Source organism: Cardiocondyla obscurior, linkage group LG09 (assembly GCF_019399895.1).
Source record: "Cardiocondyla obscurior isolate alpha-2009 linkage group LG09, Cobs3.1, whole genome shotgun sequence".
NCBI classification, from domain to species: domain Eukaryota; kingdom Metazoa; phylum Arthropoda; class Insecta; order Hymenoptera; family Formicidae; genus Cardiocondyla; species Cardiocondyla obscurior.
This window is the reverse complement of record NC_091872.1, coordinates 2,551,806-2,568,936: the sequence shown is the minus strand read 5'-3', so window position 1 is coordinate 2,568,936 and position 17,131 is coordinate 2,551,806. Positions and strand designations below refer to the sequence as shown.

General features: G+C 37.8%; 2 protein-coding genes across 5 annotated transcripts; both read left to right on the top strand.

The window, feature by feature from the left end:
* Positions 1-4: 4 nt before the first annotated feature.
* On the top strand, positions 5-1,901 carry LOC139105673 (leptin receptor overlapping transcript-like 1). Of its 2 annotated transcripts, none has more exons than XM_070661907.1 (5): positions 5-604; positions 737-811; positions 875-1,073; positions 1,147-1,256; positions 1,487-1,901. In XM_070661907.1, coding segments are annotated over exons 2-5 (351 nt in total). In that variant the 5' UTR covers positions 5-604; positions 737-770; the 3' UTR covers positions 1,488-1,901. The 2 variants fall into 2 exon arrangements, with proteins under 2 accessions (XP_070518008.1, XP_070518006.1); XM_070661905.1 differs by having other exon boundaries at positions 8-604; positions 1,147-1,303.
* Positions 1,902-2,006: 105 nt separating this feature from the next.
* Positions 2,007-17,092, top strand: Dnah3 (dynein axonemal heavy chain 3). 3 transcript variants are annotated; one of them, XM_070661820.1, is made up of 14 exons: positions 2,007-3,133; positions 3,207-3,436; positions 3,551-3,820; positions 3,943-4,305; positions 4,388-4,598; positions 4,707-4,934; positions 5,059-8,883; positions 9,050-9,355; positions 9,649-14,691; positions 14,767-14,924; positions 15,068-15,273; positions 15,426-15,988; positions 16,187-16,495; positions 16,873-17,092. In XM_070661820.1, the coding sequence occupies exons 1-13, from the start codon at positions 2,618-2,620 to the stop codon at positions 16,481-16,483; spliced, it is 12,216 nt and encodes a 4,071-aa protein (XP_070517921.1). In that variant the 5' UTR covers positions 2,007-2,617; the 3' UTR covers positions 16,484-16,495; positions 16,873-17,092. The 3 variants fall into 3 exon arrangements, with proteins under 3 accessions (XP_070517921.1, XP_070517922.1, XP_070517920.1); XM_070661821.1 differs by lacking the exon at positions 16,873-17,092 and having other exon boundaries at positions 2,007-2,775; positions 2,842-3,133; positions 16,187-16,547; XM_070661819.1 differs by lacking the exon at positions 16,873-17,092 and having other exon boundaries at positions 16,187-16,547.
* Positions 17,093-17,131: the final 39 nt, after the last annotated feature.

Sequence of the window (17,131 nt, the reverse complement as noted above, 5' to 3'; positions counted from 1 at the left end):
ACGATGGCAAGCTTGGTAGGAAGAGAAGAAAAATTTTTAGTATACTCCGCTTTACTCCGATCTGGTCAGATCTAATTTACATCGAGCAAGTGTTCGATAAATATACAACACTTGTCAAATTGATTTGCCATGGCCGGGATTAAAGGTTATTCGACCTATTCTCATTTTCGTTTTTCGCACGTGCGGTTCCCCGCGGCGCGGACTCTCGCGAAATGTCATTGCGTGCACTTCTCGCGAAAGCCGTAAAAGTTTCGTGTCAAAACATAACCTTCGTTCCTACCCCTCGAAGTCTCTCCAATTTCGATCTAAAGACGACGCGCAGTCCCTTTGATTTACTTTTAATTGATTTATATTTAAATCTATATAGCGTTCCCCAAAATCGCGTCGTAGTATTCCTTAATCTTCGCTCCAAGTTTGTATTTGAAAACCAGTCTGTTTATCACTTTCGATAGGCAAACCATTTACGTAAAAACTAGATCACAAATTAATTATCAATTTATTAGAATTTATTTATAATACAGTTTCATGTATCATGTGAAGATTAATTTTGTTTTTTTCTCATTCCATGGCGCTCTTTTCTTGCAATACTGATCTTCAAAACAGCGTAAGTATCTTTGTGATTAAACAACTAAAATAATATATGTTTTGCTCAAATTTTATAAATATCCATAATGCTTATTAATTTGAAAATTATACAATCATATATACATTAGCCTTTGTTCAACAATGATTACAGATTAGTACTGCTAGCATTTGCTGGTTCCATTGGAATGACATTTGTCATTCTTGGCTGTGCATTACCATTATATAAGTAAGTGTATTTTTGTTAATTTCCTTGATTATTGAATTATATTCTAATGTGTATAATTTTCAGAGTATGGTGGCCATTTTTTGTTGTATTGTTCTACATTTTGGCACCTATTCCAACCATAATAGCACGTCGTTATACAGATGATTCAGGAAGCAATAGTAATCCATGTTTAGAATTGGCAATATTTATTACAATGGGTTTTGTTGTATCATCCTTTGCTCTTCCAATTGTATTGACAAGATCTCCAATAGATCAGCCAGTAGTAAGTTGCACATGTTTCTAAGTAGAATAATTTAAATTTGAATTTTGATTGCCTACAACATTTGTTCTTACAGATACAACCGGGCGCTTGCTATCTTATATTAGCAGGTAATATTGTTGTGTATTCAACTCTAGTCGGATTCTTTATAACCTTTGATCAAGATGATACTGATTACAACATGTGGTGAGATACTGCTGCATTGTACTTACTCATCATGATTAAAAAAAAACGTAGGTAACATAAGCAGGCTTCTATTTTTTTTTTAAAACGACTAAGGCCTTTGAGATGTAAAAATTACCTGACCTGCAATAAAATCATATTTATATGCTTCTTACTTAAATAAAAGACTTGAGGTATTTATTGACAATGTGACACTGCTTTAGTGACATATTGTATGTTTGGAATTGTTTCAGATTTTTTATGTGATTAAAGAGAAAAAATATCAATCATCCAGTGCACTGACTGAAAGCTACGTGTTGGTTCTAAATTATACTATGAAACTTATTATTATATACAGTTTACATAATATAAACCCTAATATGGATATTCTACTCTCTATATTGATGCTGCAATGGAAAAATAGTATTATAGTGCACTAACGATAAAAGGTCCGTGAGGCTACAGAGGTAAAATGGTACATTGGATTGTGCGTGTTTTATGGAGCAGCAAAGGAAAGGAATAAAATACATTTGATGTCTTACATTTTTCGTATGAGACTATTCAGGACAGCCTGAAACGCAACAATGCAAGGATAATGTTGAAAATATTTTTTATTTAATGTAAGTCTTTCGTAATAATAATGGTAATAAAACTACGATTTATTACTTTTTCATGTCTTTTGAACCATACAACGTCCTCGTGAAAACCTATTTAAAATTAAAAGTATTTAAATAAATTTCTAAAATTTAATTTATACTTTAATAACAAGAAAAGTTTTTTTAAAGTCTTATTTTTTAAAGTATTTTAAAAATTCGAAATAGAGAATTGTCTGATTTTGAGTGCCTGTGCACGCTGAAAGGCAGATGTGGCGATGGCAGCTGGCGAACGTGACTTTAGCGTCGTGTGCGAGTTTTCACACGTAGTACCGCATGTATATATACCGCGCCGGCCGGATTGCCGATGACTGAAATAGCCAAATTGCGAAAATGTAGAAATTCTACTTTTAAACAACTTGGAATAATTTAATAATTTACAATAATTATGTTTATATTTAAATCTCACGTAAGAATAATATAATTTTGTAATTTTTAAATAGGCACCAATACATTTGTAGAATATATACGTACGCAATTAGCAATTCGTGATTGATTTTTATATATTATATGTAATATTTTTATTCGTAAATAAATTCCCAATTTGTCTTACGATTTTATCTGATCGTTTCCAATAGACTCCCTCTCGTTGCCATGGTTACGCTCGCACATTAACTATAGTTAAAAAAACATCCTATCCTGTACTTGTCATTTAATAAGTATACGTACTGCTTGTTCGCAACTAGAGAATATGCCTTTTGTATCTTTAATGTGCCAATTAACGTGATAGAAATGGCAGAAGAGAAGAAAACGTGTAAAATTCCAGGCGAGAGTAATGTAGCAGGTGAAAACAAGGAGTGTTCGTCGCCGGGAACGTCAATGACGCTGCAGCTTGCAGAGAAGCAAAGGTTAATACAAGAGTCTTCGTGGACCAGATCCGTTTCACGCAAGTACGTTAAACCTGTCGACACTACAGACAGTATCTTTACACCTTACTTACATTCATATCACACCAGAACCTTTACCAAACGTGGCATCAAGCCGGCACAATGGTATCCTTTCGGTGCTGACGGTGTCCTTACTAATCCTCCTCCTGCTTTCATCGAACGGCATAAGAAAGAAGTTGAAAAAAAAATTGCCGCGACAGCCGAGAAAAGACGTGACTCTTTGCCAGAGAATATAGTGAGTCTGAAAGATCTGTCAGATGATACGTGGCTGCGGAAAAAAAGTAGAAAGACAAGAATCTCAGTGAAAAAGCAGTTAGCTGTACACAAGGAAAAGATCGCAAAACCGAAATCAGATCGAGAGGTAATAAAAGATTTTGATATAGTTTGTGCTTTAAATAATATAATGTAAATTTCTTTATTTATAATAAATTTAGACTGTACATTATGTCGAGGCAGAAATTCCAAAATCCGTCGAAGATCAATTATTCGAGTTAATGAAAATAGTTAATAAAGAACAGGAGCAATTAGTGAGACCCGAAGACGTTGCTAAAGTAGCTTATCTTAAAGATTACTGTATAAGCGATCGTCACTTACAACCGTACGATTATGTTAATATAGATGCAGCAAGGAAGCGTATTATTGGCCATTTACGAACACGAGAAGAGTAAGCGTTATTGTACTTAATTATTTTTATGCTGTTTCCGAAAAAAATTTAAGCATTCATTAATTGAAATGATTTTATTCATACTTTTATTAAAAACAAGTGCACTTCTTACAGTTTTGATATTATAATAAAAAATTTGGAACCAGAAATAATTAATGACTATAAGCGAAGTCTTCGTAGCGTAATAATGGATTATATTCTTATGAATCCTAATGAGCGAAAACGTTTATCTATCGAAACATTACCTATCGACTTCCCCGTTTTATGCATTCGTGCGCCAATCCCCTGGCATCAATCTATAATTACAGCAAGTCATTCAATGCAGCATAATCTTTTTATTGGCAATGTGATACTGAGAGATATCCGAGATTTATGGTTCACAAAGTAAGATCGTATATACAACAAATAAGCACTGGAAATAAAAAAATCTTAAACATTTTTTTTTAAATTAAATAAAATAAGATACTTTTATCGTCAAGTTTAAAACTAATAATTTTCTTTTTTAGATATCGTCAAATGAGAATAATTCACATGCAAGATTTCGGAACGCTTCCTATTCCGGCCGAAGAAATTGAACCAAGACTTAATGCTCTGTGTGTTGCAGCTACCGATGTCCTCGTTAAAGAATGGCTAGCCGACGTCGCAGAAATATTTCTCGAGAAAAAACACGACTGGTCGCAGTACTTTGAAATGCAGTCAGACGCGTCTACGGCGATGATCGAGAAATATTTTCGTAGCGTTAATTCTCTATTGTCGATACAATTGCGAATCGTGATAATGAAGACGCTGGAAGACGTGAGAGATTTCTTTATACGATACGAAGCTGGTAATATGTTCGAAGGAGATTACAAAGATCTTGTATTTCTCGAGTAAGATTTGGTTCAATTAGGTAATTCTTTTCTAATACATATATACTAAATAAATTTGAATACAGTAGAAATTACATTGTAGAACTCCTTTCATAACAGTAAAAGTGGAACCGGAACTCCGCACGACGAAATTGCACTGTAGACCGAATATTTTCAAACTGCATACTATGATTTCGCGTTGTTTTGATAAAATTCTTACGGTGAGCACCACGATTCCCAAGATTGAAACTATTCTGTTTCCGGAATTGAAAAATAAGAGTTATTTATTTCCCGTATCGCGATTTGAAGATGCGGTAATTATAATGCATTTATACTTGAATTATACTCGATAATAGAGAATACCGAGCAATCGATAACATAACGTTCTTTATTATATTAACTTCTTTTTATCGTTATTACAGGTACTGAAAATTATTAGTGATGTCCTAGAGATAGTTAGTAAACATGGAACTGGCCCCGATAATTATCTCAAATGCTATCAGGATTTGTTATACATTACGAGCGGAGTAGCTGAAAACAAATTAGATACTTTTTTTAAGCTTGAATCGGTACCATTGTTGCGAGACTTCGAACAGCAGATTAAGTCGTACGACGCTTTACGCAAAGAGATTTCTATGTTTCGATGCAAAGTAAGATTAAGTCATAATAAATTTTAATAATTAAAACACTTTTAATCGCTATTTTATCGTACATCTGCAGGAATTAATCATAATTTATATAATTTAGCTAAATAATTTTTTTTTTTGATAACAGGTTTCGCTGAACATGATCGAAATCGACTGCAGCATCGTGAATGATACTATGAGAGAAATTCTGTACGCTCTTCGAAATAGAATATGCGACTTTTTCGCGAATGAATTGCGAGCTAATAATCGCGAATTATGTTCAACTTTCGACGCAATAGCGGAGAATATTTCGAAGATGCCGGAAACAACGCAGCAGGTTGTCGAACTGTACAATTACTTGTGTGAGAGTCGCGATACGACGATGTTTAATTTGAAAAGACGATTAGCTCGTTCAATTGAGCTGACATTGTTTCTATTTGATCATCAGCCGCCCTCAGATGAGGACATTAATTTAAATTCACGCACAATTACCTGGCCGAAGGAAATGGAAGTCGTAATGGAATTAGCGAGCAACCGATTGAATATGAGAAAAGACTTTTTAGAAACTGTGCTCCGTACAAGACGAAATGCCTTCGAGAAGAAAATAACGACAATACAACTGGCTATTGATCATTTTAAGCGGAAGGATCCGCCGGTACTCACGATAGAAGAGATGGAACAAGCTGTGGAAGAAATTGAGCATATTTCTGAGACCATGACAGAAATCCGTAAGGAAGCTGAAGAAATCAACGAGGAGGAAGGACTATTAGACATGGAGCTCAGTCCACACGTAGAGTTGCCGGCTATGTCTAGCACGGTAGATATCTTCGATAAACTCTGGCACACTGCTTTGGACTTCCATCAAAATTACGACAAATGGTTCTATGGGCCGTTCATAGGTCTGGATGCTGAACAAGTGAAGGATGAGACCGAAAATACATGGCGCACTTTATATAAGTTATCACGCATGCTGACTGAGGTGCCGGGTGCGAGACGCGTCGCCGAAATGGTGCGTGGCAAAGTGGAGAAATTTCGGCAGTTTATTCCAGTGTTACAAACAATTTGTACGCCAGGTTTGCAGCCCCGACACTGGGAGGCGATTAGCAAAATTGTCGACGTAACGATAACACCAACGGATACCAGTAACTTATCAGAAATAATTGAATACGGTTTACCCACTTATGTCGCCAAGCTGGAAGAGATATCTTCGGCGGCCACAAAAGAATATACTTTACAGCAAAATTTACAGAAAATGAAGGAAGAATGGCGGGAAGTATACTTCGAGCTAATGCCTTATCGAGAAACCGGAGTGTTTATATTATCCGCCGTGGATGACATACAAATGTTGCTGGACGATCATATTCTTAAAGCACAAACTATGCGTGGCTCGGCCTTCGTGAAGGCGTTTGAAAAAGAAATGCAAGAATGGGAGGAGAAACTAATAATGATGCAAGACATTATTGATCAGTGGCTACTCTGCCAGTCTACTTGGATGTATTTAGAGCCGATATTCGGTAGCGAGGATATTATGCGCCAGATGCCGACTGAATCGAGAAATTTTCGTAGAATTGACAAAATTTGGCGCAATATTATGTCGTATGTTTACGACAATAGGCGAGTAACCGACGCCACCGCGATGCCGAACATGCTACAGGAATTTAAGCTTTGCAATTCGCTTCTTGAGGAAATTCAGAAAGGTTTGAACGATTATTTGGAGAAAAAACGTTTATTTTTCCCACGATTTTTTTTTTTGTCAAATGACGAACTTTTGGAGATACTATCCGAAACGAAAGATCCGCAGCGAGTGCAGCCACATTTGCGGAAATGTTTTGAAGGTATTAGTAAGCTACGTTTTACCAAAGACGAGGAGATTATAGGTATGCTGTCGGCCGAGGAAGAGTACGTACCTTTGAGCGGTAAAATTTATCCTGCCGATGCGAAAGGTATGGTCGAGAGATGGCTGTGTCAAGTGGAAGAGCTCATGGTAGTATCGTTGCGCGACGTTGCAGAAGAAAGTGTAATAGCGTATTTTGAAGTTATGCGCGAAGAGTGGGTACTCTCGTGGCCCGGTCAAATTGTCATATGCAGCAGTCAGATACATTGGACTAGCGAAGTTTATGAATCTTTCGAGAACCACTCCACTGCGTCTTACTTGTACAAGTGCACTGATCAAATAGAAGATATTGTTACGCTTGTACGCGGTAAATTAGAGCCCGGTTCTAGAATAACGTTGAATGCTTTAATAGTAATAGACGTGCATGCCCGGGACGTGGTAAAACTGTTAATTGATAGACACGTTGATGATCCTTCGGATTTTAACTGGATAGCGCAACTTCGTTATTACTGGCTGGACGATTGCATTACCGTCTCTATGGTCACAACTAACATTATTTACGCTTTCGAGTATCTCGGAAATACGCCTAGATTAGTAATAACGCCGTTGACAGATCGATGTTACAGAACTTTGATGGGCGCGCTGAAATTAAATCTAGGTGGTTCGCCAGAAGGGCCAGCGGGCACTGGCAAAACAGAAACTTCCAAGGACCTCGCAAAAGCCGTAGCGAAGCAGTGTGTGGTATTTAATTGTTCCGAAGGACTTGATTATAAAGCCATGAGCAAGTTTTTCAAAGGCGTCGCACAATCAGGAGCTTGGGCATGCTTCGACGAGTTTAATAGAATTGAATTGGAGGTGTTGTCCGTAATCGCACAGCAGATACTGACGATACAGATGGCTATAAGTATGAAACTTGACAAATTTCTTTTCGAAGGCACTGAGCTGAAATTAAATCCTACCTGCAACGTCATTATAACTATGAATCCGGGCTATGCTGGCCGTCAGGAACTGCCAGATAATTTGAAAGTGTTATTCCGAACAGTGGCAATGATGGTACCTGATTACGCAATGATTGGCGAAATTACCTTATACTCGTACGGTTTTACGGACGCTAAAAATCTCGCAGAGAAAATAGTTCACACTTACAAACTGTGCTCTGAACAATTAAGCTCTCAAAAACATTATGATTACGGAATGAGAGCGGTCAAGACCGTGTTAATAGCAGCTGGTAACTTGAAGCTTAAGTATCCGAAGCATAACGAGAATATTTTAGTTCTCCGCGCCATCGTGGACGTTAATTTGCCCAAATTTCTCTCCGAGGATGTTTCTCTTTTTAATGGTATCTACGCAGATCTTTTTCCAGATGTACAGCTGCCTCAACCGGAACGCGAGGAGCTGGTGAACCTGCTAAAGATGAATTTAGAGAAGCGAAACCTTCAAGCCACCGATTGGTACCTAGAAAAAATCATACAAATCTATGAAATGTTACTTGTACGGCATGGCCTGATGATCGTTGGCACGGCTCTCGGCGGAAAAACTCAAGCCTATCAAGTGCTGGCTAATTCTCTGGGCGATTTATCAGGTATACGAAGAGCTACGATGCGAGAGTATCGTACAGTCTACCGGGTAATTAATCCCAAGGCTATCCCGCTGAGCCAGCTGTACGGTAGTTTTGACCCGGTGTCGCACGAATGGAGCGATGGTATTTTGGCCAACACATTTCGCGAGTTCGCACAGTCCATTGCACTCGAACGCAAATGGATTGTATTTGACGGCCCAGTAGACGCAATTTGGATTGAAAGCATGAACACTGTGCTCGATGACAATAAGAAGCTTTGCTTGATGTCCGGTGAAATTATACAGATGTCCAACAAGATGAATATGTTCTTCGAGCCAGCCGATCTCGACCACGCGTCGCCCGCCACCGTTAGTAGATGTGGTATGATATATATGGAGCCCTCTCAGTTAGGCTGGCAAGCAATTTTCGAATCTTATAAAAAGCATCTCAAGGAAAAATTATTAGTCGAACAGTACGAGCTTATTGTTGAACTCATTGAATGGTTGATCGAGCCAATATTACATTTTATCCGACATAATTGTAAGACATTTATAGACACGTCGGAGATACACATGTTTCTAGTAAGTCTAATGAATAAATCTCTGAATTTTTATTCGATTTTTTTGTTACATAAAACTTTATGTGTAGAAACGGGAAAGTTTTTTAATTTTAAAATATTTTTTAAACATACATGTAACTTTTCGCGTATTATAATGTTGTAATATAATATTTCTTTTTATGCAACAGAGTTTTACAAGAGTATTCAGTATGATGCTGGCGGATGAAACGCAAGTGAGCACAGTGTGGCTGCAATGCGTATTATTATTTAGCATTGTTTGGGGTGTTTGCTCAATATTAACGAGCGACAGTAGAAAAACTTTCGATGTATATCTACGAAAATTACTACTTGGTAACGTCGATGAATATCCCAAGCCGAAAGTGTTTAAATTGACGAAACAACAAATATTTCCTGACAAAGGTACAGTATATGAGTGGATTTACGATAAGAGAAACAACGGATGTTGGATATCTTGGATGGATACTATACAACAGGTATGTTACAAATGCAATCGCGTATTATATGAGATAAAATCTCTTTAAAAGAAAGATAATATTTCTTTTTATATATTCATATAATTTCTTTTTTTTTTATCATTAAAATTAATGATTTTATGAATTATAATTTAAATAATTGACAAAAATATTATTAATCTCTAAGCATATTTTTAATATTTTTATTTTATTTTATTTTAATATTTTATTTTATTTTAATATTAATAAATAAGAATATTTTTTAAATTTCTATAATTCGAGAATGCAAAAATAAAAATATATATGTTTTTTAGGTACCTTTACCAGCAACGGCAAAAGCCAGCGAGCTGATTATTCAGACAACAGAAATGTCCATTCAGCATTTTTTCATCAAGCAGTTTATGCATCAATCAATACCACTTTTGTTCGTGGGTCCAACGGGGACCGGAAAATCTGCAATCGTGTTGAATTACCTCGTGTCACTACCGCGGGAGAAATTTATGGAAAATATTATAAATTTCAGCGCGCGTACGAGTGCACCGCAAACACAGGAAATGATAATGTCAAAATTAGACAGAAGGAGGAAAGGAGTTTACGGTCCTGTCATGGGAAAGAAGTGTGTGTTATTTGTGGATGATCTTAGTATGCCACAAGTAGAAATCTACGGCGCTCAACCTCCGATAGAATTGCTTCGACAATGGGTAGATCATGGATATTGGTTTGATCCGAAAGACACTTCGATTCTATATTTAGTAGATATTCTGCTAATTGCGGCTATGATACCACCCGGAGGTGGTTCTAATGTCGTTACATCGCGATTAACTCGTCACCTGCACGTCATCGGTATTGATTCTTTTGAAGAAACCACTATGACAAAAATTTTTTCGTCGATTCTTGACTGGCACTTCGCTAAAGGCTTTGTTCCGGAGATTTCACGATTAAGCAAGATGATCGTGAACGCTACTATGAGTATATTTCTCAAGGCTATCGAGAACTTTTTACCAACGCCATCGAGAAGCCATTACAAATTCAATTTACGTGATTTTAATCGAGTTATCAGCGGTGTGCTTTTGGTGCCAGCTACTAGAATGAAAGATCCTGACAAACTTATTAGATTGTGGATTCACGAAGTATATCGAGTTTTCCATGATAGACTGATAGATGATACCGATCGTGAGACATTATTCGGAATGGTGCAATATACATGTTACGATCAGCTGCGCCAGCCGTTGGAGAAGGTCCTCGCAAATTTACTCAAGCCAGATGAAAAAACGATTAATAGTTCTCACATTTGCGATCTTTTTTTCGGCAGTTACGTTGAACCTGACGCCGATCCGAAAGTATACGATGAGGTGACAAATTTAGAAGATCTTCAGGAAAAAATGGATTATTATTTGGCTGAGTACAATGCCGTTTCGCAGACGCCGATGAATTTAGTATTGTTTCGTTACGCAATTGAGCACGTTTCTCGCGTTTCGCGAGTGTTGTTGCAGGATAACGGTCACGCTCTGCTTGTCGGAGTTGGCGGTTCCGGTCGTAATTCTTGCGCTAAACTAGCGACCAGCATGTGCGAGTATCAAATACATCAGATTGAAATTACGAGAGCTTATGAATCGACCGAGTGGCGAAAGGATCTAAAAAGTTTATTATTACGCGTTGGCTGTGATGGCAAGCCCACCGTTTTCATTTTCGGTGATCATCAGATTAAAGATGAGTCTTTTATCGAGGATATTAGCATGATTCTTAATACCGCGGATGTGCCAAATTTGTATGGAATGGAGGAGAAGGCCGAAATACTGGAAAAAATGATGAATGTCGCACGAGACACGAGCGGCGGAAAAAAAGTGGAAATGACACCGATGGTACTCTACAATTTCTTTATCGAAAGAATTAAAAAGAATCTTCATATAGTTTTAACGATGTCGCCAATAGGCGATACTTTTCGAAATCGTCTTAGGATGTTTCCATCGCTTATTAACTGTTGCACTATTGACTGGTACACGATCTGGCCCGAAGACGCTCTTGAAAAAGTTGCCAGAATGTCACTGAGAGATCTCGACATTGGCTCAGAATTGCGAGAAAAGTGCGTGCAAATGTGCAAACAATTCCACACGAGTGTTTCAGTAACAAGCGAAGATTATTATTTAATTTATGGTAGACGATATTACGTCACTCCCACGAGTTTCCTTCAACTAATTAAATCATTGTATAGATTGTACGGACAGAAAATCGAGCAGATCACCATGCAGCAGACTCGTTACGAAACCGGTCTAGAAAAATTAGATTTCGCTGCTGGCCAAGTGGCAGTTATGCAAAATGAGTTGCATCAATTGCAGCCTAAGTTATTAGCGCAGTCACAATTAAGCGATAAATTAATGATTCGAATCGAGCAAGATACTGTCAATGTGGAAGCAAAGAAAGAAATTGTGGCGGCTGATGAAGCTTTGGCAAACGAAGCAGCTGCGGCGGCTCAAGCAATTAAAGATGACTGCGAAAGCGATTTGGCAGAGGCCACTCCGGCGTTAGAAGCCGCTTTAGCGGCATTAGATACTCTCAAGCCAGCGGATATTACAATTGTAAAGGCGATGAAAAGTCCACCGGCCGGAGTTAGGTTGGTGATGGAAGCGATCTGTGTGTTGAAAGGCGTGAAGTCGGATCGAGTTCAAGATCCTGTCACCGGTCAAATGATAGACGACTACTGGCCCGCGTCCATCAAGCTGCTAGGCGAAATGAAATTCCTGGAGAACTTGAAGAATTTTGATAAGGATAACATACCACCCGCATACATGAAGCGTATTCGCGAGAAATTTATAAATAATCGGAGCTTTCAACCGGAAGCAATAAAAAAAGTATCCACCGCGTGCGAAGGTCTTTGCAAGTGGGTGCGCGCTATGGAAGTTTATGACCGTGTAATTAAAGTAGTAGCACCGAAAAAGGCAATGCTAGCGGAAGCCGAGGCCGCGTTGGCCACACAAATGGAAATGCTTAACGAGAAAAGAGCTCTGCTGCAAGAAGTAACGCAGAAGCTACAGTCTCTCAACGACGAATTCGCCGAGTGTATGCGCGAAAAAAAAAAGCTAGAGGACCAGATCGACTATTGCCGACAAAAATTGGAGAGAGCAGAGAAACTGCTAGGCGGTCTGAGTGGCGAGAAAAGTAGATGGAGCGAGACGGCCAGCAAACTTGGCGCCAGCTTGGAAAACGTTATCGGAGATGTTTTATTGTCATCCGGAATGGTAGCCTATTTAGGAGCATTTACAGTGGACTACAGAAATAAATTAATCGATCAGTGGCATTCTTCTTGCATGCAAGCAGCTATACCGTGTGGTGCGAGATTTAATCTAGTCGACACTCTAGGCGAGCCCGTAGAAATTAGAAACTGGACAATTTTAGGACTACCGGCTGATAATTTTTCCGTGGAGAATGGTATAATCGTAAAGCATGCTGATCGTTGGCCGCTCATGATCGATCCGCAAAATCAAGCAAATAAATGGGTGAAAAACATGGAGAAACAAAATAAACTGACGGTAATTAAACTCACAGATTCTAATTATGCGAGGGTGATAGAAACGAGTATTCAGCTGGGATTGCCAGTGCTATTGGAGAACATTTTAGAAGAAATTGATGCGATTTTGGAGCCTGTATTGTTGAAGAATGTGTATAAGCAGCGTGGAGTTTTATACATAAAATTTGGTGAAAGCGTACTGGAGTACAATCAAAATTTTCGATTTTACATTACCACGCGTTTGCGAAATCCACATTATTTGCCCGAGATTGCGGTAAAAGTGACTCTACTGAATTTCATGATCACACCTCAAGGTTTGCAGGATCAGTTATTAGGTATAGTCGTAGCCAGAGAATTACCGACACTGGAAGAAAAAAAAAATCAATTAATAGTGGAAGGCGCAAACAATAAAAGAATTTTAAAAGAAATCGAAGATAAAATCTTAGAAGTTCTCACGACGTCTGAAGGTAATATACTTGAGGACGAGACTGCCATCAGAATACTTTCGACATCAAAAATGTTATCGGAGGATATTCAGGCTAAGCAAGAGATTGCAGTGAAGACCTCGGCGGAAATAGACAAAGCTCGCAATGGTTATAAACCTGTTTCAAAACATGGTGCGATTCTGTTCTTCTGCATCTCCGAGTTAGCCAACATTGATCCTATGTATCAATATTCACTACCGTGGTTCTTGCATCTTTACGTAATGGCGATAGCCAACAGCGAACAATCGACCAACTTGAATACGCGAATGGAAAGCCTGAATTCGTATTTTACAGCCAGCATATATAGAAATGTATGTCGCTCTCTGTTTGAGAAAGACAAGCTAATATTTTCTTTAGTTCTCTGTACAGGTTTATTACGCGCCGCTCAAAAACTGAAAGAGGAGCTGTGGGTATTTTTATTGACAGGTGGTGTAGCTTTTGACAATCCGTATGCTAATCCCGATTCTTCATGGCTGTCCGTTAAGTCCTGGTCTGAAATCGTAAGGGCTAGCCTGCTACCGGGTCTTGAGAAATTAAAAGAATCTTTCGAGGTCAACGTGTCGCAGTGGAAAGAATATTATGATTTGCCGAATCCGCAGGAACATCCTTTTCCACCGCCGTTCGAGCACGAAGGCGAAACCTTAAGAAAGCTCGTAATTCTGAGATGCGTGAGGACTGACAAACTGGTCGCCGCCGTTCAAGCTTTTATTATTCACCAAATAGGCACGTCATTTGTAGAACCGCCACCCTTCGATCTTCAGAGTTCGTACGACGATTCGAGTAATGTGACGCCTCTTATCTTCGTGCTCTCACCCGGATCAGATCCAATGGCCGGATTGATCAAGTTTGCCGAGGACCGCGGGATCTCGAAGAAAAATCTTATGACGATATCGCTCGGTCAAGGCCAAGGTCCAATCGCGACTGGTATGATCGAGCGCGGTATAAGAAACGGTGAGTGGGTCATTTTGCAAAACTGTCATCTCGCAGTATCGTGGATGAAAGAGCTCGACCGAATATGCGACGAGATTATCGTGCCCGAAAATACACATCGCGAATTCCGTCTGTGGCTAACCAGCTACCCGTCCACGGATTTCCCTGTGTCTATCCTGCAGAATGGAGTTAAAATGACGAATGAACCGCCAAAGGGGTTGAAAAATAATTTATTGCGAAGCTACTTGAACGATCCTATCTCGGATCCTAAATTCTTTCGCGAGTGCACGAAGATAGTGGAATGGAGACGATTGTTATTCTCTCTATGTTTCTTTCATGCGGTAGTGCAGGAGCGACGGAATTTCGGACCGCTTGGCTGGAACATACCTTACGAATTTAATGAGTCTGATTTGCGTATCTGCATTTTACAATTACAGGTAAGATAATATTTTATTTGAATTAATTTTATGAACGTGATAAAAATTATTAAAACTTTATTATTTTGTTGACAGTTATTTTTAAACGATTACGATGAAGTACCATTCGACGCGCTCGTTTACCTGGCAGGAGAATGTAATTATGGAGGCAGAGTGACAGATGATAAAGATAGACGTCTGTTAAATTCACTGTTAAAGAACTTTTACAATCCTGAAGTTATTACTAATATAAAGTAATATTTTTAAACGTCCTCAGCTTTTCTTTAATATTTATTCATTATATTTTCTTTTTATTATATATTCATTATTCATTATATATTCATTATATAATTATAGATTATTATTTTTTATATTAAATAATTTTGCATCTTTTTAGGTACTCGTTTTCCCCCAGCGGAATTTATTACATGCCGGAAGACACCGATTATGAAGAATGCTTGAATTACATTCGCAGATTACCAATCAGTCAAATGCCGGAAGTTTTTGGCTTGCATGAGAATGCGGACATAGCGAAAGACAATCGAGAAGCGATGCAATTATTAGCCGGTGCACTTTTAACTCAGCCACAAATTAGCGGAATAGGCAAGTGCTATATATACTTTTTGCCATCTTAAATTAATTTCCATAATTATCGGGGCCTACTTTTTATGAATAAATATTTTTACTGTTAAATTTATGAATACTTTACAGTTCGTGTAAAAATAAAAGTTTTATAAATCAATTATTTTTATTAGGTGTTGAAAAGGATACAGATAAAGTGGTTTTTGCTTTGGTCGATGAGATTCTATCAAAGATGCGACCGCCGTTTGATATTGAATATGTGTCGAATAAATATCCAGTACTCTACGTGAACAGCATGAATACAGTATTGCGTCAAGAACTTGTTAAATTCAACGAGCTTACCGAGGTCATCAAGGAAACGTTGGATAATGTACGAAAAGCAATTAAAGGATTGGTACTAATGTCACCGGAATTGGAAGATGTATACCTTAACTTAAGCATCGGCAAAGTGCCACTCGCTTGGGACAGAAAATCTTACCCTTCGCTAAAGCCACTCGGCAGCTACGTAAACGATTTGGTGGCGAGATTGCAGTTTCTGCAAGATTGGATCGATCACGATGCACCGAACGTGTTTTGGATATCGGGCTTCTTCTTCACGCAGTCGTTTCTGACAGCAGTGCTGCAAAATTACGCTCGCAAGCATAAGATACCAATTGATTGGCTGGACTTTGAATTTGAGATCACTAGTTTTGAATCTAATGTCAGCACTACACCTTCTTTTGGAGTTTACATTCACGTATGCATTGTTCACTAGCATATAATATTAAATATAACAGTTCTAATGCTAAGTTAGATTAGGCTATATTATGTTAAAATTTGATAAAAATTTCAATTAAAGATTTGTAGTATTATTGTATTTCGATAATTTTTTTTTTTTTTTATTTATTTATTTTTTTTTTTTATCAAACATCTTTATCTGCGACGTCTTTTTCAGGGTCTCTTTCTGGAGGGAGCTCGGTGGAATAGAGATACGAAGCTACTGGACGAATCTAAGCCTAAAATAATGTTCGATCTTCTACCTATTATATGGATAAAACCTGGCGAAAGATCTAAATTTAATATTAGAGATGTTTATTATTGTCCAGTATACAAGACGAGTGTTAGACGTGGTGTATTAGCTACCACGGGACACTCTTCCAATTTTATACTGTACATCTTGATTCCGACAGATCTAGATGAGTCGCATTGGATTAACCGAGGTGTAGCTGCGCTTTGTCAATCGGATGATTAATAAATCTAATAAGTATGAATAGTCAGAATAATTTTTAAAGTGTGTATACATTGGTATACACTTAGCGAACGAACACAGACACCGCGAAAATTTGTCGGTGTGTCATTTTTGTAGCAATCGATTTGTTTAAAAATGTTCGCGTTCGCCGTTCGTTCGCTAAGTGCATACACACCTTTATACAATTCGTTACACGAATGAATAACATACAAATATTTTAATAATATTATAAATATATTTTTTAACAACAGTCATACGTTATCGTCACTTATAACAAACGTATATATAGATCTCGTACAATTTTATTCATAAACTATTTTATGATAAAAGCAATAATAATCTTTCTCGATTGATTGGAATTATATTTTAAAATAAATCGTGATCTTTATCAGGTACATGCCCAAAGAGTAATTCTTACACGCAGAAAAAAAAATTCTGCACAAATGCACGCGTGTATATTACGGAATGTAATGGACTGTAATGTACGCGTAAGAGGAACAACGACGCGAAGTCCCCTTTCTCTTTGCGAAGATTATGCAGGCAAGAATGCGTTCTATAAAAATATCACGGTCTCGTATACATATTCATTACAGTATTTTTAATGGAATTTTGATTGTCAAGAGAATAATTGATCATCATTGACTATATTTC